The 24797-nt window shown below is 37.0% G+C and overlaps 1 protein-coding gene and 1 non-coding gene across 2 annotated transcripts; both read left to right on the top strand.

Annotated features, from left to right (window-relative positions):
* Positions 1 to 13392: 13392 nt before the first annotated feature.
* On the top strand, positions 13393 to 13461 carry Smp_tRNA_00879_Gln_TTG.1.1. The gene has a single exon. It is a non-coding gene (tRNA).
* Positions 13462 to 23130: 9669 nt separating this feature from the next.
* Positions 23131 to 24094, top strand: Smp_001000 (hypothetical protein). Its single transcript, XM_018795200.1, has one exon. It carries the CDS (start codon positions 23163 to 23165, stop codon positions 23685 to 23687), a length of 525 nt encoding a protein of 174 aa, XP_018649536.1. The 5' UTR covers positions 23131 to 23162; the 3' UTR covers positions 23688 to 24094.
* Positions 24095 to 24797: the final 703 nt, after the last annotated feature.

The following is a 24797-nucleotide window of genomic DNA, read 5'->3' as shown; positions in this document are numbered from 1 at the left end:
ATCGCTACTATATCTCTATTAACACTGTTGTTTCTATGATTGAATGTATTTTAATGAAAATGTTAATAAATTAATCAAAAGTAATATGAAATTTGATACGTCATATCAACACACAAAGATCACATAGTTCACTCATTAACTTACATAACTTAGATTATCAGGTTCATATGTAAAAGTATCTGAATAATAAATGATAATATTTTATTAATTAATTATAACTAATATCATTTTGAGAAGAAAGAAGTATGTAGTATTTTCATAGTTGAAAGCATGAGTCAATTGAAGCTAGACCACCAAGAAAAACCTGGGAGCAATGTACAGCCGTTTCGTCTTATTATGGGACTCCTCAGCAGTGCACATCCACGACCTCGCCTCGCAAAATTCGAACCTAGAACCTATCAGTCTCGCGCCAGAGCACCTAACCTATAGATCACTTAGCCGGTCGGCATCCAACGGTGTTAATGTCTAACTTCAACTGAAATCTCCAGAAAACTCCTCGAAAAAAGCCTCTGGATACACTGGAAACATTTTCTCCAGTCAGCATTCACTGGAAGTTTTACCAGAAACATCTAGAAAGTGAAAAGTCACATTTCGAGTTCCTGATTAAATGATTATCTATACTGCTACGTATGTTTAGTAGCTTTCCTGAATTTTCCAGAAACTCAAAGCCATCTAAACTACTATAAAAATCCTAGATTTTCTGTATATAAACGAACCTTTAGAGTAAAGCTATTTTTTTCCATATTTCGTTTCTTTTCTCTCGTGTTCAAGTTGCTGTGTATAGATTTAGCCGAGGGGGGGGGTTTACTAGAAGAGTTTAGGAAACCGAATCTATCATTCAATCCGAAGATTTATCATATTGATTATTGATAATGACAAGTCCTCTTCAATGTGAAACACCTGATTGAATCATATTCTATCAATAAAACGTTGATATATGTTTGTTTCTTTATTCCCTCTCTCTCTCTCTCTCTCATGATCGTTCGAAATTTTAGGTAAAACATGGTTTAGAAAGTTTATGTAAAAAAGTTGAAAAACATTTATCGGATGAAGAAAATTTATTTCCTGTAAGTGTATATATATATATATATGTGTGTGTATCTATGTATTTTCCTATTTTTTTTGTTTAATTCCCATAGCTAACAATCTTTATCATCATATTTCATAATTAAGGTGTATATGTGTTTGTGTGTGTGTGTGCGTATGGTGGTGTAAATGATAGAAACACAAGAGTTAACAAAGCTGCTAACACTAATCATAATAATAAGTATGATATCTATTTTGAAAAGACCATCATTTCTTTCTGTTAGAGTTAGGGTTTCACTGATGATCAACAACAACAAAAAAGAAGTAATGATTGCTGATTATAGATGATGATGTATCGATGCTAATTATAAAATATTTGTGTCATGTCTAACATCTATTTGTTGTTCAACCTTCACTTCAATTTATCTTTGTTATAATGCGAAATATAGCGTGGGTATTGCGATAGGACTACGCGAAATTCTACCGATTGACCAAATTCAGATATCCTAGTTCGACCCCAATACTGTTCCCCAACTCCAATAAATCAGAACACAGCCGTTAAATGAGAATTGTTTATGGGGTCAGCAGCAGAACAAAAATGGTTTACAGACAAGGCATATTTATACAGTTACGATGACTATTAACAGTAACCAATGGAAAGGAAGGACACGTGAAGGTTATAATTAGGACGACTCAAAATTGACCAATAGGGAAACGACACATGAAAGTCATAGTTAGGACACTGTAAATAATGGCCAATAGGAAATAACATGCGAATTATGTGAAGAGTCTGAAAACATACCATTTTACATTCGAGATAATTTTCGGGATATTCTTGTGAATATCCTAACACCTCCCCTTGGAAAAAATTAATAGCGACGCAATCGTGGGTTTACCTGAAAGTTCTTTGGTTTTCTGCGTTTGCGTGCCGACCTCCTTCGAGGTAACGACCGAGAACTTGAAGAATGTTCTGCTTGATTAGATGACTGAGTTGCCTCCGTTGTAGGTATTGGCGGAAGTTGGAAAGTATCCAGTAATAAATCGAGTGGGATGCGTTTCGTAACTTCAACTTTTTCCTTGGATTCTCTTGGCCTTAGTTGATTATGGTGCCTGGTCCAGATTTCTTTGTTTACTCTGACCTCATACATGACCTTCCCCTGTCTCTTTGCGACTTCACCCTCTATCCATCTATCATACCCATGTCTATAGTCCCGAACATACACTTTCGCACCAACTTTGTAGGGAATTCTAGTGTTCTGCATTCGGGGATTCTGCCGGGTTACTCGCCTGGGTGCCATCGCACTATGGATTGTTCGTAGCTTCCAACCAGGCTGGAGGAGTTCGATGAATCGATTTTGGAGGTCTGTAGCATGCTGTTGTGTAGTAGCAGGAGTTTGTACTTGATTACAGATAGTGCTGATAGGAAGATTGGCAAGACCAAGTTCTTCGAACCAATCTAAACCCAGAAGGTTGAGAGGAGATTTGGTGATGTAGCACGTTCCGTTGAAGATTGTATCTCTGAACGAAATACAGCAATTAAGTTCACCATGAAGGCGGAGATGACCACCACATGCACTAACGGCTGTCTGCGAAGATGGTTTGATGGGAGGTTGACCCAAGGTTCGCCAAGTATCTTTCGACAGAATAGTGATATCTGATGCAGTGTCCAACTGCAATCGAACTGGCTGACCATTGATTGAGAGGGTAAGAAATTTGCGTCGCGTGGCGGCATGGGTGTGGAAGACTGCTGCTAAACTTCCTGATGAGGGAACCGGCTTTTTAGGATAACGATGCTGCGTCTGTTCATTTCGACGGCTATTGGGTCGATGGGATTGACAAAAACCGCTTTTGTGACCAACTTTATGACAGCGATCGCACACCTGCTGTTTGAATGGACAAAATTTCACATAATGCCAGGCTCCACAGTGCCAACATGGAGAGGGGGGCTTCTTCTGAACCGGTCTGGAGTGATTAGAGAAAGAAGGAGCATTGGCTTTCGTAGGACCACAGGTTGTTGATCTCGGAGATTTGTTCTGACGTTGGACAGCGTGAACTTCGCAACCACCCTAGCCCCCAGATTGGACCAAAGTGGTGTCACGCTGCAGGTTGACAATGCGTTGATACTCGTCGGCGATTGCATTAAGTGTCAGCGTAGGGTCTTGTTCAAGGCGGTTCAGCAATCGAGTTCTGATGTCGGAGAATTTGGGTGACTGAAGACTACATATGAATACGAGGGATTTGAATTGGTCGTCGGTAAGGGATTTGAGCTTGAACCGTTCGCACTCACGGTTGACAATGCCAACATGGGTTAAGAAGTCATCGGACTCGTTCATGACCAGTTTTAAACAGCGATAACGCGTATTGAAAAGTGAATGATGGTCACCAAAAAGTTGACTGAGAGTTTGAACAGTGGCATCGAAGGAACGGTCTCGTGGGTTCTGCGGTAGAATATAGTTGCAATACTTATCAAGCTCTGATGGACCAAGTTTTCGAAGGAGAAGACGCACCTTCCACGAATCATCTCTGTCAGCAAGGTCGACTTTAAAAAGATCTTCATAACGTCTGAACCAGGTATCAAATGTAATATTGGCATCAGGATCATAAAGAAACTCTGAAATACTACTGGTAATACCGTCGACTGATTGAGGGATTGTTGGTGTACATGAGACTCGGGAAGAGATCTGCGTCTGAGTAAGCATCTCCATCAGCTTCAGCTGTTGCTTGAACAATTCTTCTAATTTAACTGGATCCATAGCTAGTCAGCAACTTGTTTGCAAAATCTCCGTCGCCAAATTGTTATAATGCGAAATATAGCGTGGGTATTGCGATAGGACTACGCGAAATTCTACCGATTGACCAAATTCAGATATCCTAGTTCGACCCCAATACTGTTCCCCAACTCCAATAAATCAGAACACAGCCGTTAAATGAGAATTGTTTATGGGGTCAGCAGCAGAACAAAAATGGTTTACAGACAAGGCATATTTATACAGTTACGATGACTATTAACAGTAACCAATGGAAAGGAAGGACACGTGAAGGTTATAATTAGGACGACTCAAAATTGACCAATAGGGAAACGACACATGAAAGTCATAGTTAGGACACTGTAAATAATGGCCAATAGGAAATAACATGCGAATTATGTGAAGAGTCTGAAAACATACCATTTTACATTCGAGATAATTTTTGGGATATTCTTGTGAATATCCTAACAATCTTTAAAATATATTATTATTTATTTAAACATATAAATATTGGTGCAAGGGGACACCAGATATATATGCGCCACACAAAACAATGAAAATGGGAAGAGAAAGGGGTGGGATGCATATAAAGAAAATAATGGTGAGGGTAACTAAAATATACAACCAGGAGAGCTCTCTCAGTTAAGAAGGTTATAACCACTCTTTATGCAGAAAGTAAAAGAAGGTTACAGCAGGATCGTCATTGGCTTCTATTCTGAACCATATCTGATAACGTCTCTAGCCACTGTGTTGCACCATCTCTCGGACCCCAACCAGGGAGTCGTGAAGGACCAACAGAAGCCAGTCCTTGGTAGCTTTCTTTCATACCACGACAACATGTCATACATTGAACACTTCTCCGCTTTTTCCAACCAGTCCCAGAGTCGGCAAATAATGCACGTCGTGAAAGTCTCTGGGACGACATTCGTTAAACATGTCCAAGCCACCGAAGTCGATGTTTCAAGATGGTGACACCAATTGAATTATCGTGTCTGCACCCGAACACACGATGCTGAACCTCTGCATTACTAACATGGTGTTGCCACTGTATGTCAGCAATCCTTCGGAGACAACGATGATCGGACACAGAGAGACGTCTAACATCCTCAACTCGGAGAGGCCAGGTTTCACAAGCATAGAGCAAAACTGCTCTCACCGACGCGTTGTAGATCCGACCTTTTACAGCCAGACTAACATCACGAAGGCGCCAAAGATGGCCCAGATTGGCATAAGCCGCTCTGGCTTTCATTATACGTTCATCAATCTCATCACTCACGCCACCACCAGCACTTATATAGCTACCTAGATACACGAACTTCTCAACTACTTCGATCTCCTCACCATCCAGGGTGAGTACAGGATGAGAATCCTGCCAGTCTTGTAGGAGTACTTTGCACTTGGAGGGTGCAAAGCAGATACCGTACCTGCGGACACTGATTGCCAACTGATTAAGTGCGGATTGCATGCCTTGGGTATTATCGCTTTGGTATTACCAGTTGTGTTAACTGCTTTGTAGAACTAAATTCGTTTTTATGATTCTTTGTTTCACAAACCAAAAATGACAATTAAAAGTTGTTAGTCAAAGTAATCTCAAGTTGCTATCAATGTTATTTGTAGGCGATTGTCTCTTTCCGCTTTCTAGAATCGTAGAAGGATATTTTTTATTGGAATACCTGACAAAATTTGATTATTTGTAGTCTGGATTACCTAAGAATGTGACCATTGCACCCAGGAGATAACTACTTTGAGCCTGGTTACACTCTTTTGGTGAATGAGACTAATCCTACTTGAGTCGTATCAACTTTAAAGTCTAAGACGTTACCACCTAGCTCATTTGGTCTGAGGTCGATCTGTATGCCTGTATTTGTCTGTATTTATTTGAGTCGTTGAAAATCATGTTGTACAGAGTTTAACTAACTTAAAGCGAGACATCATCAATGTGTAATAATCTTCAATGGTGTCGTTTGTTTCTTTGTCCAACACTAATATTTCTATCCTTCTTTTTTTTCTTGTTATTATTCAATTTCAGGTTGTTTGGCGGTCAATACAAACAGAATTTATTACACAATGTTTACGTTTTAGTAATTTAATTCAACAATGTTATCCTGATTCTGGTATCCATCTTGAATTTACTATCACAGATTTACAAAATTATTTTACTGAAATTGCATGTTCACGTTGAAACTATGCTTTTTTTTTCATTTCCCTCCCTCACTTTTACAGTTTGTATATGCAATAAAACTGTACTTATATATTTGTATATTGTTGCCTTAGCTACCTTATTGTTTACCCACCTGAGTTACAAATCTTCTCCACCACCTTACTGTTCAAATACACACACACACACACCATATCGCTGATGGATAATTCAGTTTCTTTAGCGCACAACGAATATGATTTGATCAAGCAAGATTCAACTGGTGAACATCACCTTGATCTGGCATGAAACCATGCACATACATACGGAATTCTACAGAAATTGTTATTTCTTATTCTCAGTTTTTTGTTTTGTTTTAATTTTGTTTTGTAATTTTTTTCGTTTGTTTTTTTAACTTACTCTCCATTTTATATAATAAGACTAACAAATAAATAACAGTTTATCAGATTTTTTTTTCTTTTTTTTAAATGTTTACTGTTGAAGACATGTATCTTGGGCCCTGGTACGGTCGAAAGTGGGGAGAGTCTGCTCTCCCTCTCGAAATGATCTCATAATACCACGCGTATATAGCCTCTACCAGGGAAGTCCTACTCACTGTCTTCTCACAGTGGCATTACTGTTGTCTACGAAATTGAGAGGACGAAAAGCGAATGTACGGCGCTTTAACCGGGTAGGTAGACATGGAAAGTCCACCTAGGTGAGTTGGAAAACCCTGATTCCTAACCAATGGTGCACATGGACTGGCTCCAGTATCCTGAGGGAACAAATGGCGTATGAATCAATCGTTGGTCACTGGCTATCATGGGAATGCATCTCCTTACGATCCTTCGCTGCCTTGTTGGTTAGACCTTTAGGTCGAAGGCTCCAGATGTGGCTCCCCAAGAAAACCACCTGCTTCAGTTAGGGCACCCGGGCAGTATCAAATGAGATTTGTGTGGCGCACATATATCTCTCAGGGCTGTCCACTCCCCCCATTCTTGTTTAACTTTGTCGTTGATATGCTTTTAGAGATATCACTTTCATCATCTCAATCTCCTGGAGTTGAACTTTTACCGGGAGACTCACTTGTTGACTTAGAATACGCCGACGTTATAGTTTTATTTGGTGAAGACGCTGACAAAATGCAGAGTCTTCTGACTACTATAAGCAACAATGCAGGCATGTTCGGGATGCGATTCTCTCCCTCGAAGTGCAAAATGTTACTTCAGGATTGGGTTGCATCGACACCTGAACTAATGATAGGGAGTGAATTAGTTGAGCGTGTTGACTGCTTCACTTATCTTGGGAATCTCATCAGCCCTTGTGGTCTGGTGTGTGACGAAATCTCAGCACGGATACAGAAGGCTCGTCTAGCTTTCGCCAACTTGCGTCATTTATGGCGTAGGCGAGATATCCGTCTAGCAACCAAAGGACGGGTTTATTGTGCAGCAGTTCGTTCTGTCCTACTTTGTGGCAGTGAAACATGGCCGATAAGAGTAGAGGATATTCGTAGGCTACTAGTATTCGATCATAGGTGTCTTCGAAGCATTGCTCGTATATCCTGGGACCACCGGGTAAGTAATGCAGTTGTTAGGAAACGGGTACTAGGTGAATCGATTGATGGAGTAGTGAAACTTTATCAGTTGAGATGGCTGGGACATGTGTTACGTATGCCCAACCACCAACCACCGACATGCAATGTTTTATGGTGTAGGAGTAGGTTGGAAGAAAGCTAAGGGCGGCCAGACCAAAATGTGGCATAAATCCATGAAGTCACTGACAAGTGGACTGAGTCATGCTGGTAGGTGTAGACTACCTGGTTGGGATCCGCGAGATGATAGCAACCGATGGTTAGAGACCTTGAATGACATGGCTCAAAATCGTTTGCATTCGCGAAGGTGCATCCACGCTTTGTGTTCTCCCAAATTCTAATCTTCTGAATTCCTCATGTCCCTATCCTTTTTCTCTTTCTAAATTTATTTCACCGTATTATACTCCTTGAATAACATCTTCAAACCCTAATATTTCACATAATGCTTATACTCTTACTTCTTCAACCACTATGGGATTTGAATCGACAACTGGATCTCTGTGCTAATGTGGTATGGCAACTCGAACTGATGTACGTACGTACGTACGAAGTTCTACGTTGTAACTGACTGACTGACATATATCTGGTGCCCCCTTGTACCATTATTTATGTGTTCAAATAAAAAATTAAAAAAAAAACAAGATTAACAGTGAATACTGTTAGTCATTTAGATGAATAAAGCAAAGTCATCTATAATTCACTTGTAACGGTTGTTTAGATTTCTCCATTGAAGTTTAAGACTTCAATTTATCAGTTTCGTTTGGTATATGTGCATTCCATGTGTATCAACTTGATAATACTTCAAAGCGACGTGCTTGAATATCTGGGCTACTTGTTCCTGCCATCTAGATATTTCAGGTGCGTTTGTGAAAAGTTTACGACATTTCACTGTACAAGTTACAAAAGAGCCCAATCAGAGACATTCTGGTTACTGGCAATATGCATCAAAAGGAATATACATTAGTTGAATGTCTATTCTTGAACTGCTAACATATGACTGGCGACCACTCAATATTTAACGCCAGGGTTAATCAAGAAGTGAAAAATGGAAACTTGTTGAAATACTTTATTCTGAGAATCCTGTATTATACCAAAAATATAATATTGAATAAAGCTAATAATAATAATAAGTCGTGCGCGTTATTATCAGAGATAAATAGTGGCTAGCAATGCAATCCAACATGTGTATTTCGTCTTATTTGTGAGTCGTTATTTGGATATACTTGGATCCTAGAGTTGATGTTCACTCTGGAACTCGAAATTCATGCTAAATTGTTTATACACCGACGCGACATCCACTTATCCAATGAATCCAAATAGCCAATGGCTAGTGCAATCGGGTGAATTTTAATTTATATGTGCTGGTTGTTTGAATCTTCCCATTGATGTTTAGGACGAAACACGCGTCCTCGTTTTCACTGCTACTCACCGTCCATCCCCGCTTAAAAAGACACTTTGTTTTAAAAAAAATACTTCTCAATATCCAGTGACTTTCTTAGATTAGGGTTAGGCATTAGTGCTAAGGTTTTGGTCCCAGTTTTCATAATGTTAGCTTTATGCTATAAAAATATATGATTCAATATCACCCATTGTTTTCTTTGATTTATGTATTTTGACCGACGTTTTTGGTACCTTTAATTCAATTTATGCTGTCATGGTATTAATTCATCGGTTTAGTGCATCATTACTATTTCGTTATCTCATTTATTCTCTCTTCCGAAGAATTCCACTGCGAATTTATCACTTACTTCATCACTCGTAAAATCCCGCGTTCAAAATATGTTACAGTACTAGTTCGTGATTTCTGTATATTCAGATGTGTAGTAAGGTTGTTTAAGTGATTAATAAAGACTTACATGTCGTAGCTTGGATAAACGTGACCAACTTTGCAGAAGTCACGACCTATCTCGATCTAATACCGGGTCCTATTACTAGTCATTATGTCGCTTTGTGTCTGTCACTCAAGCTTGAAGTCGAATTACTCTTTCAATCATATGGCTCTCTTTTCAAAGCATCTATCTATATTCTGGTCATGGTCTAGTATTTACCAACCTCATCATTTTGGGTTTCTGAGGTTTTCTATTATTCTATGCGGAGTGATGTAAGCTGATTGGTTACATGTACCATTTTAGAACCAAATATTTGGCCTAACTTAATTTAAGGCTAGTTTTCAATTAATTCAGAAACACAGACAGTGACACTATATTTGCGATTCGCCATGAAAATAGTGAGCGAAGTCATCTTACGGTTCTGTTGCTTGACTGATTTTAATGAAGTCTCATAACATTTAATTCTATGTGTTTCATTTCTAATTGATGGATTTTTACTTGATTTCTAAGATGTTATTTTTATGTTGATAGTTATTTACCTACGCCTTTTACCCCCAATGGAACATAGACCGCCAACCAGCATTCTCCAACCCACTCTGTCCTCGACCTTCCTTTCTAGTTCTATCCAACTTTTGTTCATTCTTCTCATGTCTGTCTCAATTTCTCGGCATAATGTGTTCTTGGGTCTTCCTCTTTTCCTTTGGCCTTGCGATGCAGTTGTGGGCTTTCCTCAGTGTGTGTCCTATCTACTTCCAGCGCTTCTTCCTGATTTCTTCCTCCACTGGACGGAATCTGGTTTGTCCTCTCCCACATTAGGTTGTTGCTGATAGTGTCTGGCCATCGGATCCGAAGTATCTTGCGTAGACAGCTGTTAATAGACACTTGTATCTTCTGGATGATGGCTTTTGTAGTTCTCCAGGTTTCCACTTCATACAATAGAACTGTCTTGACATTTGTATTAAAAATTCTGATATTGGTGTTGGTTGACAAATGTTTTGAGTTCCAGGTGTTCTTCAGTTGTAAATATCTTGGTGTTACTTTTTCCTCTGATCTTTCTTGGTCTTCTCATGTTTTACTGTTATCGAAAAAAGTTTACCGTTTGACATACTACATAAAGAGGCTGCATGCTTTTGGGATTACTCGCCATTTACTCTTACAATTTGTAAATTCCTGCATATTACCTATTATTTTATATTGTTCTCCATTATTCTTTCCCGGGCTTTTGAGAAAAGACTTTGCTATTTTGCGTAGAGTGCTGAAGGCAGTTTGCAAGGTATGTGGTGAATCTTTTGAAGTCATTGTTAATATGCTTGTGGATAGACATCTTAAGTCCTGCAAACTCTTGGCAGGTGTTATCTTATTAGATACTAACCATCCGCTTCATTCATATCTTTCTCCTTGTATATCTTCTGGTAGAACGAGACGTAAATACATTAAAATCCATGCACGCAAGCAAATATATAAAAGTTCTGTAATACCTTACATAGCAAATTTACTTTGTGACGAACAGGCTGTTAGAGTTGACCTGGTAAATAACCTGTATTCTTAAGCATGCCTCAAATTCGATAATTTGTATAAACTCAGATTTTCTTAAACCTTTTTTTTTATTTCTGTTCTGTTTTTTTTTGTTTGTTTTGTTTCTTTTTTGGTAAAAAAAACTTGTTGAAATAACTCGTGCTGAGAATTCTATATTGTACCAGATTATAATATTGAATAAAGCCATTAATAATAATAAAATATGCTGCTCTTGCTTTACCGATCCGCGCCCTCACATCTGCATCAGATCCACCGTGTTTATCAATGATGCTCCCTAGATATGTAAAGGTTTTCACATCTTTCAAAGCTTCTCCGTCAAGTGTAATTCGATTGATGCATGCTGTATTGTATCCGAGAGTATTGCCTGCATTTCGGAATCTGATTGAAGAGAATAGTTCATATAATTGATAAAATTAAGCTAGATACTAACTGAAAACCTAGCAACTGCTTGATTTAAGTTTGAGATTCTTCAATAATGCTTGTTTACCACCATTTCATACAAGTCAGGCCCTTTAGGGTTCTCTGTTCTTACACTGCCTTTAAAGTTAATGACTAATGTTGAGAAAAGTTTTTGAACTTCTGCTGTACATCGGTAATGGCTACTGACTGGCATAACCAATGATACTTGCATTATATAATGAAACAATTGAAATGCAAAGTTTTTGTACTATTATCTATCAGTCAGTCAGCTACAATGTAGGACCAGGCACATTTATGCATCGGTCCAAGTTGCCATACCTCGTTAGCATAATAAGATGAACACCGGATTCATAGAAGTAGTTAATTTAGTGGTGATAGTATATAAAAAATAGGTTGTATATAAGGATATAGTATAGGAAGGAAAAAAGTTATGAAGCAATTTTAATCTCATGGTTTGAACGAAGATAAAGAGTGTATACACCTACGCCATTGTAATCGATTCTGAGCCATGTCACCTAGAGTCTCCAACCATTGGTTACGATAGTCACGCAGACCCCAACCAGGTAGTCTGCATCTACCAACATGGATCAGACTAGAAGTTAGTGACTTCAAGCACTATTATCTGTAGACTAAAGAATTCAGTGTTTTATCTGAATCTGGGTCTTTTAAATTTAATTCTTAACGTCGTTTTGGATACAAACTGTGCAAGAGTTTCATATTAAAACAACACAATTACTCGTTATATACTTACTTACTTATTTACGCCTGTTACTCCCAATGGAGCATATGCCGCCGACCAGCATTCCCAAATCCACTCTGTCCTCCGCCTTTCTAGTTCTATCCAGTTGTTATTCATTCTTCTCATATCTATCTCAATCTCTTGGCGTAATGTGTTCTTTGGTCTTCCTCTTCTCCTTTGGCCTTCAGGATTCCATCCATTATATGGTGAATATTAATTAATGTTGAACTAAAAATCAATCCATAGTAACAACCCTAGTTTTTTAATTGAATAATCTTCAAATACACTGAGTTACCAAAAAATCAATCTCTTTTACATTAATCAATTAAGTTGGTAAATAAATTTTTTTTCGTTTTTTTAAAATGTAAACTTTCAATGTTTCTATGGAATTTTATAGTTTATATTAGTTTTACTATGGTATTTTTCTTTTATCAAAATGAAATACATTTCTTTATCCGAAGGGGGTATAATGGAGACCTTTTAGTAATTATATATCGTTGAGATTTTGAGTCAATTCAAGCTAGACCACCATGGAAAACCTGGAAGCACTGGATAGCTGTTCGAAACTCACGAGGTGGGATTGTGGATGTGCACTGCTGAGGAGTCCCACAATAGGAATCTAGCTTCAATTGACTCATGATCTCAACCATATGAAATAAATTTCATTTATAATTAAACTAAACATGTACATATCTTCACTTGGTATTGTTTATTTGAATCTTCCCATTGATATTTAAGATTGCAACTGGTTAGTCTCTTATTGACATATGTGCGTATTGCCTCGATATAGCCTTAATTCACAAGTATTATAAGCAAACATGGACTCAGTAGCTGAATGCCCCCAAATGCCCTCCTACGGCCGAGAGTGGGGAGAGTCCGCTCACCCTCTCCAAATGCTCTCACATGGCCACGCGAATATATAGCCTCTGACAGGGAAGTCCTACTCACTGCCTTCTCGTGGCGGGGCTGTTGTTTACGAAATTGATAGGACGAACAGCGAATGTCCGGCGCCTTAAACGGGTTGGTGGACATGGAGGGTCCATCTAGGAGAGTTGGAAAACCCTCATTCCAAACCAATGGTGCACATGGGCTCCAGGATCTTGATGGAACGAATGGCGTATGAACCTATTGTTGGTCACCGGCTACCATGGGACTGTATCTCCTCACGATGCTCCTGCACTGCCTTGTGGATCAGACCTTTAGGTCGAAGGTTCTGGGTGTGGCCCCCTAAGAAAACCACCTGCTTCAGTCTGGGCACCTGGGTAGTATCTCAGCCCTCACACAAATCAAATGAGATTTGTGCGGCGCATATTTATCTGGTGCTTTTTGTACCAATAATTATGTGTTTAAATAAAATAAAATAAAAAACAGTAGCTGAGTGGATAAAGCGATGGCGTTTGAAGCGAAAGGAACTGGGTTCGAGTCCCAGAATGATGATCAACTCTGACATGAAGATACATCAAACTGACTAGTCCAAAATAGGATGAAACACGCGTCAAACTCGATTCCACTGCTAGTCACTATCCATCTTTGCTTCTTTATAAACATGTACATATTTCATAGAATAAAGATGATGAAATGAACCAATCAGTTGTGTTTGGATTATAAATAGGAATAACAAACAAATCAATGAAGAGAGTATATATGGATACATATATAGGCGTGTTCATCTCTTCTGAATATATATCCACATCTGTTCTAACCATAAATAAAGTGTATATATATATATATATATAAGCTACTCCCTTAATTATTATTGTCAGATTCCTTGATCTAGATAATATTCCATTTTGGAATTATATATTGTTATTATGAATGGATAGGGAGAGACTAACAAAATGAATGAAATCAATATATATACTACTAACTAATACTACTACTAATGATATGGAGCCAGCCTTCCTTCTAAGCTGGATAATCATTTCTTTCTTAATGAAAAGGTTTGAATAGATTGTTTCCTTTTTTTAAAAAAAATTATGTCACCAAATTTGAAATCACGAAATAAAAAGAAACTAAAGTATTGAATAATGGATTGAAATTTTCTATGAAAAAAAAACAGGGTTAATTATTTCCGTAAATAGATACGTTCTTACTGACTACTTTGTTTCATTCTCTATATGATTGAACCTTGTCGATATGGACAAGTTGTTAGAACATTGAGAACCCGACCGTTGCTGCTACCTTGACGTGGTCGTCGGGCTTGCCTATCATGATGAACCAATCGAGCTATACTGGCTAGAACAATCGTTTCTCAAGGTCCTACCATGCCAGACAGGTCGGTTGAAGAGCGGTAAGACTAAAAGCAACAAACCCAAGGTCCGAAGGCGAAGTCGTACTGCTGACTGTACAGAGGTGTGACATCAGTAAGGTGTTTCCTTCAGACAACCAGCATAACAGCGATGCTGCCTTCCTACAAGGAGGGGTGGAGTTAAAAAAGGTCGACCCTAAAAATGCACACCTCGCAATATCCCACGGATATCCGTCTCCGGCGGTAAGGTCCTTTAAAGAATGGAGCTAACACAAAAATTACCCACAGAAAGGTCGTGTGTGACAGACCTCAAGCAGTTGTCCCTTGTGCACTGTGGTCACTCTCTCAGGTCATTAAGACCACTTCTAACCCAATTTCATTTTCAGGTACCTCTAGATGAACCTCTCCACGGTGTGGGCGACCGGGCAGTGATAACTGCCCTCATACCTCTAACAGCATTCAAGAGAACACTAGACCGCTGAACTGGCATCTAACGGTGTCAATGTCTAACTTTAATCGATCCATGATCTTGTGCAACATTTTATTCATTGCCTAAAATGGACAACTGTCTCCACTTGACACGGATTGGATTTCACCAGTTTGGCCATCTCACTAGAACTCTAGGAAAATCATCATGAAACTAGTCATTAATGAGAACATAATCATTATCAGAGTGAGAGTTTGTGAAGATCGTAGTTATTCAACTATTAAAGTCGCTACGATGTTCATAAATCCTTATTCTGATTGAGTTTAATTTGTGTTTGCTGTTTGTAATTTAGAAGTAATTAGGAAAAGCATATTGACAAATGTCAATTGTTCTATATAGTATAATACAGCAACCGGCTACGAACCTAAATCTAGATACTTCAATATGATTGGTTAGTTGTTATGAGCATTATAATTGGTTAATGAAATAAATTAATCGATAATTTGAAATCCCTATTGGACATAAAGGAATATAAAAAAGTGGTTAAATTTAAATGTCTGAATAGAAAGGAGATGAAATGTCAAGTTTTCGACTGGTCACACAAAAGATCATCAATCAAATCAACTATTGATTTCAATAAATATATCATCCAAAACTTTCGGTCTCACGCTTAAAATGCTTAGTCGGTAAACCACTAAGCAGGTATCAAACGGTATTAATATCTAACTTGAATAGATCCACGAAATTAGGCGACCGTCCATCATGTCTTCAATGAGTAACTGCCTGGTGGATGGGGGGGAATTCAAGATATAACCACCGTGGGATGCTGGTTTAATTGTCTACATGATAAGCGTTCGTGTGCGAACCGAAGGTCTTGGATTCGAGCAACGCGTGCAGAATTGTGGATGTGCACTGCTGAGGAGTCCCATGGTAGGCCGAAACGACCATTCTGTGCTTCCACGTTTTCAATTGTGGTTTAACATTGATCCATTCGAGATAATGAAATGATGATATTCTCTAGGGGACATTTGATATTCTATAAGATATTCAATTCACAATGGATTGTGGATATTATAGTAATTCAATAGTTGAATTCATGAGTCGATTAAAGCTAGACCACCATGGAAAATCTGGAAGCACTGGATGGCCGTTTAGTCTTAGTATGGGACTCCTCAATAGTACGCATCCAGACCGTAACTAGGTCTGTTGTGAGATAATAACTCACTGAAGATAATGGTGGACAGTGGCTCGATTTTGTGAGTTAGTTGGATTTTGACATTAATTCCGTTGGAATTTGGCTCAGTGGTCCAGAGGTCAAGCGTTCGCACGCGAAGCCGTTAGGTCCTGGGTTCGAATCCATAGGGCGGGGTCTTGAATTCAAATAGTATATATATATATGGCTTGTCCTTCATATTTTTCACACTTTATTTTTAACTAAAATTGTGTGATTTTTTAATGACAATTTAATAAACATTAAACTTCCCAGTATAAGAGGATTTTTGGAAGTAGTAGAATTTTGATAGCTTCAAATCATAAACCAATCTTAATTAGACCACCGTTTGAGACCATAGAGCATTGAACAGCCGTCTCGTCATAGTGTGAGAATTCTCAGAATCGAGCATCTACGACGCCGCGAGCGTAAACTAACTCCAGGAATTTCTATCTCTTGCTCAAATACCTAAACTCTACACTTCATTTCAGTCAATTCATACTATTTAACCTCAATCCATAAACGTCTTGCATGAATTTTGCTTTATAAGGATACTGGCCAATAGATTTTGAAATATATCCAGAGCGTTTTCGTTAAATCAATCGTGGTAAGAGTTTATGATCAACAATCATGTACAAGCCATATACTTAGGCAATTTCTCATCATAAACTACAATGTCGTTGTGCTCTAGCCTTGTTTATATCCAGTCAACTCTGTACAGAGGAATCATGAATATATGGTACATTGTTCAAACGTTAATTCATTTATGTGAAAATTTCTCAATTTGAATGTCCATTATTTGTCCTATTTGAAATACCAATGATAATGAAGGCGAATTGGACAACTTTTTTCGCTTCAGTATGGAGCTTAGCAGCATTATGTATCCATAAATCAACCATGAATCGAACTCAGAACCTTCAAATCTCATGAACAACAATTAACCATTATATAACTTAGAATCAGATCATAACAACTATTCAAGTTATTCTTAGTTATCAGTTTTCTTTCATATGACTATAATCGATGTCATCAGACTAGAAGATAAACATTTTCGCAAGCTAAGTATTATATTAGAAATAAAACATAGAAAAAACTTTCACTTAGTATTGTTTATTTGAATATTCTCATTGATGTGTTAGGACTGCAACTGGTCAGTCTCTAATTGGCCATATGTGCATACTGTGCGTATTGCCTCGATATAGCCTAAATTCACAAGCATGGTAAGTAAAGATGGATAGTGGTTAGCAGAGGAATCCAGGACACGCATTTCGTCCTATTTGAAACTCGTCAGCTGAATGTGCCTGCATCTGAAGCGAACGGTACTCAGTTCTAGTTCCAGAGTGAACATCAACTCTGAGATACAGGTACATCTAGCTGACGAGTCCCAAATAGGACGAATGCGCATCCTGGATTCCACTGCTAGCCACTATCCATCTTTGCTTACAGAAAAACTTTGTTTTCTTATTGAAAATATCTATCAGAATTTAATTATTAATACAGATTGTTCATTTGAATAATGAACTTGTTTTTTATCTAATATTGATAAACGTAGGTTTGTTTACTTCTGAAAAAAAGAAACTCAATCTTATCATGTGACATGAAAAAAAGAAAACAAAGAACATCTTATAAAGAAAAATTTTGTTTTTTAAGAAAAACAATGCCTGGCAATGCACAACAAAAGTTGAATGTATATTTTCATAGTTGAAATTATGAGTCAATTGAAGTTAAATCATCATGGAAAACCTGGAAGCACTGGACGTCCGTTTCGTCCTATTATGGGACTCCTCAGCAGCGTGTATCCACGATCTCGCCTTGCGGGATTCGAACTCAGGATCTGAGTTCAACATTAGTAATAAATTAACTTTTTAGATTTCTATAAGTATTTTTCAAGATTGTTAATGATTGAAGATTATCTCATAACATGTTAATAACTTTTTAGAAAATTTTCTGAACAATTATAAATAATTCAATTAGTATTGTTTGTTTGGATCTTCCCATTGATGTTTTTAGGACTGTAACTGGTCAGTCTCTAATTGGCATATGTGCATACTATGCTTGTATTGCTTCGATATAGCCTTAATTCACAAGCATGGTCAGCAAAGATGGATAGTGGCTAGCAGTGGAATCCAGGACGCGCGTTTCGTCCTATTTGGGACTCATCAGCAGGATGTACCTAAATAATTTCTAAAATTTTGTCAACACAAAGTCCGTACATTTCATGTACCTATAAAAATTGTAGCTCTGGTTGTTAGAAGAGACATCAGTCTCGTGAATTTCGAAGAATATCGGCTTTCATTATGAGGCATCATAATTCTTCCTTCAACTTGGACGATCGATTTTAAACTGCTTATTCTGGTTAACGTTTTTTGACAAGGTATTTTTTACGATTGATTCAAGTTAGACATTAACACCGTTAGATAACGAATCAGTGGTCTACAGGTTAGGCGTTCATGCGCGAGACTGAAGGTCTTAGGTTCTCGTAGTATGTGCTGAATCATAGGTGTGTATTGCTGAGGAGTCCCGTAACAGGTCGAAACAGCCATCCAGTGCTTCCATGTTTTCTATATGATAATTTCATTAGCTGATAAACTATTTGTGTGTGTGTCCGCTTGTAGGTCTTCTAGAGTTACTGTTGGTCCCAAGCACGGATAAAAGAGGAGGGTTGGGGATGGTGTCGGCACTAAAGATTATCTTAACACAAAGTTATGTAAGACCTAATCAATACAAAACAGCTTTTTTTCCCTTAGTCATCATTAAATGATCAATATTTTATTACTGTCCAATGTATTTCATGTTGTTTATCTTAATCTTCTTTTTACACATTATTGACAATATGCAGTTACTTAAAGAAAGTACATTTTCTACAGAATGTTTACAACAAACAAAAAAGTAATTCAGTACATTTTTATTGCTATATTTATGATAATCCTTTTGATTAATAAACATATGACTATTTTTCAACATTTCTACACACACACACACAAATAGTTTATCAGCTAATGAAATTATCGTATAAAAAACATGGAGCACTGGATGGCTGTTTCGACCTGTTACGGGACTCCTCAGCAGTACACATCTACGATTCAGCACACACTACGAGAATCTAAGATCTTGGATCTCGCGCGTGAACTCCTAACCTGTAGACCACTGAGTCGGTATCTAACGGTGTTAATGTTTAACTTGAATCAATCCATGAAATTGGACGACCGTCCAACATTGTATTCAGTGAGTAACTGCTTTACAACAGACATGATTGAACTGCACTGGTCACGACTTCTTACTAGAGCTCTAGGAAATCCATCTCGAAGCCAGTCACTAGTGAGAACATGATAATTATCAGTTCATGATATCAATCCAACCTAATAGTCATATGACAAACAGTTTTATTTCCAGACTCTATAGTTAGAGAACATTGATTTGACTGGAACTGAAACATACATTTATAGCATGAAATTATTATTATAATCACACTGTTCTTGTTTGCTTGTATCATTTTTCTTCGTGCTACTTTTTTAGTTGGTTTAAACAATGTACTTCAACTATGTGCTTTCGGTATTATCAAATCGGCTGTGGGTTCTTAACGTCCCGAGTTCGACCTCCTATGAGGTCGGTAGTGTATATTGTCCAGGTGCCCCTAACTAAAAAGAGGGAACTGACTAATGTTTCATGATTCAGTCTACTTTGCAGGTGGACTGAAGTTGGAGAATACCATTCTCAAAGAGGCTTATATCAATCTAGTTCATCCTTGAATCTGTCTTGATGTTAGTATGAGTGAAAACGGTTGGGTTTTTAAACGCTTTGGTGAGGATAAAACTGTTCTTTACTTACAAAACATAGCTTTTATAAGCTTATTATGTTGTGGAACTTACTATATTCGATCAAAATTTTCCTTGAAGGATTGTTAACGATCAGTGATTACACCAAATCTTTTGATGTTGAAGATCAATAATGTATGTTCGGGTACACTGACAATAATTCATCTGGTGTCAGCAACGTAGAAAATCTAGCAAATCTTTGTTGGTTTTATTCCAGCGGTTCCAACTTGATACATCAAGTTTCAACTCTGAGAGTAGGGGTAATAGTGGAGGGGTGGTCCAGAAAAACCTTCCAGTTGGAATTCTCGAGACTACGCAACTTAATGAATTGAGATGAACTGTCTTCGCTGAAAAAAGTCTTTTATGACTGTATTTTAACATGAACCATATCGTTCATTAAGTTTGTTTCTTGTTCCTTGATTTATTGACTATAAGACCCTTCTATCCTTTATTTCGTCAAAATATTATCAATTCACTAGTATGGAGTATTGTGTATGGTGTTTTACTGTAACAGAATTTATGTCCATTCAGTAAATAGATCTATTCCTATGATCTAATGTGCTATTCACATTTCATTTATGGTATTAGCATTCAATGAGAAAATTGAAGGCACAGGCTACTTTATAACAAGTCAGTGGAATTATTCATTCACTACACAACTGTCTTAGTGAACTGTCTACTAACGTTTGGTTGTTATCTACGCATTCATGACATGAAATTTCTTTTACTTAACTTTAAGTAGCTAACTTTTGTTGAATGTTATTAGGTAGGTAGAAGTGATCAACCAGTACGTTTAAATTAATGTTTTGTTCTTGTCAAAGCTTGTCAACACGATTTAACTTCTTGTCATTCAGTGAAGTTATTTTTTTCTGTAGACAAAAAGATTCATTTCAGGGTTCATATACATACGTTCGTTTAGACTATCTACTTTGATTTATATATTTATTTATTTAGACACATGAACATTGGTACAAAAAAGTACCAGATACGTATGCGCCGTACAAATCTCATTTGATTTGTGTGAGGGCTGTGATACTGCCCAGGTGCCCAAACGGAAGCAGGTGGTTTTCTTAGGGGGCCACAACCGGAGCCTTTGACCTAAATGTCTGATCCACAAGGCAGTACAGGAGCATCGTGAGGAGATGCAGTCCCATGGTACCCGGTGACAAATGATTGATTCATACGCCATTTGTTCCCTCATGATAATGGAGCCCATGTGCACCATTTGTTTGGAATCAGGGTTTTCCGATTTCCCTAGATGGACTTTCTGTTTCCACCAACCCGGTTAAAGTGCCGGACATTGGCTTTTCGTCCTCTGAATTTCGTAAACAACAGTAATTTCGTGAGAAGGCAGTGAGTAGGACTTCCCTGGTAGAGGCTATATACTTGTAGCCATGTGATAGCATTTCGAGAGGGAGCTTGGCATTCGGGAGCGGAAGAACGGAGTGGAAAGTGCATGCTCGTATTCTTTAATAACGTTCTAAAAAATTTCAATATTAAAAGATGTTACAACCCTAAATTGTCCAGTAATTCGGCATTTAATCGATAGTGGAGACGTCCTTAATGTCCATGAATTATTTCAGTTTATCAGCATGCAAAAAAAGTAACTATTTTAAGGTTTTACTGAAGTATTTGATATCAAAAAATTCAATCTTCATTTATGAATTCAAAAAGAGATGAATGTCAATTTATCAGTTATTGCATGATAATGATAAAAATCATATCCAATTATAATCATCATTATTGTTGTTACTATTATTTTCATAGTTTTAAATCACTGACTTATCTTAATAGATCAATAGTTAAAAGACTGGAAGGATTAGATAGACGTTATGTTTTATTAAAGGACTCCTCGGAAGTGAGCGTCCATGAGTGTGGTACTAGGAATCGGACCAAGAACCTTCTGTTTCACAAATAGATAAGTAATCTCTGAACCACTAGAAAGATGTCTAACGGTACACATGTCAAATTCCATTCAGTTCGCGATAATGAGCAACCCTCATCCATAGCCTACAAGGGATAAATACCTCACATCTGACATGCTTGAAATATACTGGTTACGGCTTCTTAATAGAACTCCAGGAGTACCAGATTATTATTGGTACAAGGGGATTTACGGAGGTTGTAGGACAGAACAACTGTTCAGTGCTTCAAGATCTTCAATTATAGTCTAACTAAGATCAGTTCGCTATTTAAACAATCAAACATTCTCATATCTCCTAAGCTAATACTATGATTAATGTTTGCATTTTTTTCATCTTCGCTTAGCTAACCATTATTTTATTCACTTTAAAGTCATCTTTCCAATGCTCTAAAACTTTCACTCAAACAATTTTTAAGATCGAATTTACTTGGTATTGTTTGTTTGAATCTTCCCATTGATGCATAGAACTGCAATTAGTCAGTCTCTTATTGGCCATATGTGCATACTGTGTGTATTGCCTCGATATAGCCTTAATTCGCAAGCATTGTAAGCAAAAATGGATAGTGGCTAGCGTTAGAATCCAGTTTGACGCGTGTTTCCTCCTATTTGCGATTCGTCAGCTGGATTTACTTGCACCTCAGAGTTGATGTTAACTCTGAAACTCGAACCCAGTACTTTTCCCCTCAAATGCCATCGCGTTATCTACTCAGCTACTGAGTCCTGTTAGACTCTTGCTTGTGGATAACGCGATGGCGATTGAAGCGAACGGCACTGGGTTCGAGTCCCAGATTGAACATCAACTCTGAGATACAGATACATCCAGCTGACGAGTCCCAAAATAAGACGAAACGCGCTCCAAACTGGATTCCACTCCTATCCACTATCCATATTTGTTTATAATTTTTAAGATCATTCAAACTCTTTAGATTTTCTGTCATTTTTACGGAATTCATTTGATCAATACTCGAATTCTATTTGACCCTTTCCTATTTTTGATGTAGATTTTCAAATACTTTTATATATGCTTATTCCTATATATAATACCAATGATCATTCATATTCGAATTTGTTCAATCATCGATACATTATATTATAACCGCTGTATAGAGCTGGGAGGAAACCTTATAAAGGAAAATCAATCCATATTTTGTCTTAATTAATTTATTTTCATTTATTGATTAGATTTAATTTTACCAAAAAGAAAATGTATTAATGGGGGTAGAAAATGTCTTTTAACCAATTTTTAACAATCATAGATATTATGTAATCTTATATTACAAATATGGGAAAGATAATATTAAATCAAGAAATTTCAGCCAATCATTAGAGAAGTAAAATTAACCAATAAAATTGATTGAACATTTAAGATCCAATCAGATTACAGTTTGATTTTATTTTTATTCAATTTTGATTGGTCGAAGAAATATATATATGCAGCCATACAACTATAAATACTGATTATATTTAAAAAGTGAAACACCTTACAACCATTTATTATTAATTTCATGTAGATATGGAGAGAAGACCATCAGGATTTTCAAAAATACCACCAATTGGTTCAAGATCTGTTCTAATTGCTATCGATGGATCAGAACATTCAAAAAAAGCATTTGATTATTATTTAAAATGGTTACAAAGACCAGATGATTCTGTGACAATCTATCATGCCGTTGGTCCTGTCTCATTACCAACTATATCATCATCTAATCCAATTAGTATACCAAGTGAAGAATGGTCAAATCTTGTACAAACAAATGTTAAACGTGTACGTGAATTAGAAAATGATTATAGTGCCGATTGTTTAGCACATAATTTAACATATCAATTTTTATATGAATCAGTAGATCATATTGGTGCAGCTATTGTACAAAATGCTGAAAAATATAATGTACATTTATTAATTGTTGGAAGTCGTGGATTAGGTGCTATTAAACGTACATTTATGGGTAGTGTTAGTGATTATGTTATACATCATGCAAATACAGCCGTATGTGTTATTCCTTCTATTACGGAACAAAAGAATTCTTGTAAAAATTGAATCCTTTCCAACTATCTCTCTTCATTCATAGAAAAAACTATCCATAATTAAGTAGTATGTAAACATTTGTTTTTGCAAAATGTTGAATCAAACAACATAGAATGGTATTAATATGAATATGAAATTTTATTCTTTATCTTATTTTTTTCTCCATTTTGTTGTCGTGACAACTATATTCTTTTTTTAATCAATCAATGTTATTGATTTTTATTTTAATGATAAAGTGTTATCATTTATTCTATATTCAAATTCATTATGTAACATATATACATGAGTGAGTATAGATTGTTGTTTTGTCTGATTCAATTTTCTTTTTTTTAAAACCTTTGTTACTAGGTATTTGTTATTATAACAGTAATAAAATATGTATTTCTAGAATTGAATAATTAAAGAGATTAGCAACTAGGAAATGATTTTTTTTTCGTTTCCCCTAGAAACAAAAAATTAGGGAAACAACTGATTATCAGAAGGGGTTTTGTCCACTACAAGAGATATATATTACAAAAAATTAATGCCATTGAATTGAGGGAATTCGGCGGACAGAAACGGGAATTCAAATTCACAGAACATTAATTGCACACAAAGATTTCCATGAATTAAAATAATCTTAATAATTCTTGATATATGACTGACACCATTTAGTCTGAGGTGAGGATCGAATAACATGACAGTGAATATCTACCCAACTCCGCCTGCAGCTCCTCTAGGGGCTACTACCGGTCCCAAGCCCGGATAAATGAGGAGGGTTGGGTATGGGGTTAGCGACCCCATCCTATAGGAAACCGACTCGCTAAAAAAACGCTAACCAGAATGTTTACCCACTGGTACCTTACAACTTGGTTTTATGTAAGTGGTCCTAATTCACACTGACCAAGCAAATTTACTAATCTCGTCATCAATTAGTTTTATGGTATTCGTAAAACACATCTGAAATGTAAGATTTCGAAAATCAAGAGAAATAATATGAAATTACCTAACTTATCGTAAAACCAGCGTCAAACACACCAATTTTCCTCAAGTAAATAACCGGACAAATAAGGAAAAAGATTAATAGGAAGAAGAAATATTTCTTTCTTCTGTTCATATTTTTTACTAATTGTGTGAATGGAA

Source organism: Schistosoma mansoni, chromosome 1 (genome assembly GCF_000237925.1).
Source record: "Schistosoma mansoni strain Puerto Rico chromosome 1, complete genome".
Lineage (NCBI taxonomy): Eukaryota > Metazoa > Platyhelminthes > Trematoda > Strigeidida > Schistosomatidae > Schistosoma > Schistosoma mansoni.
This window is presented reverse-complemented; position numbering and strand designations above follow the sequence as displayed.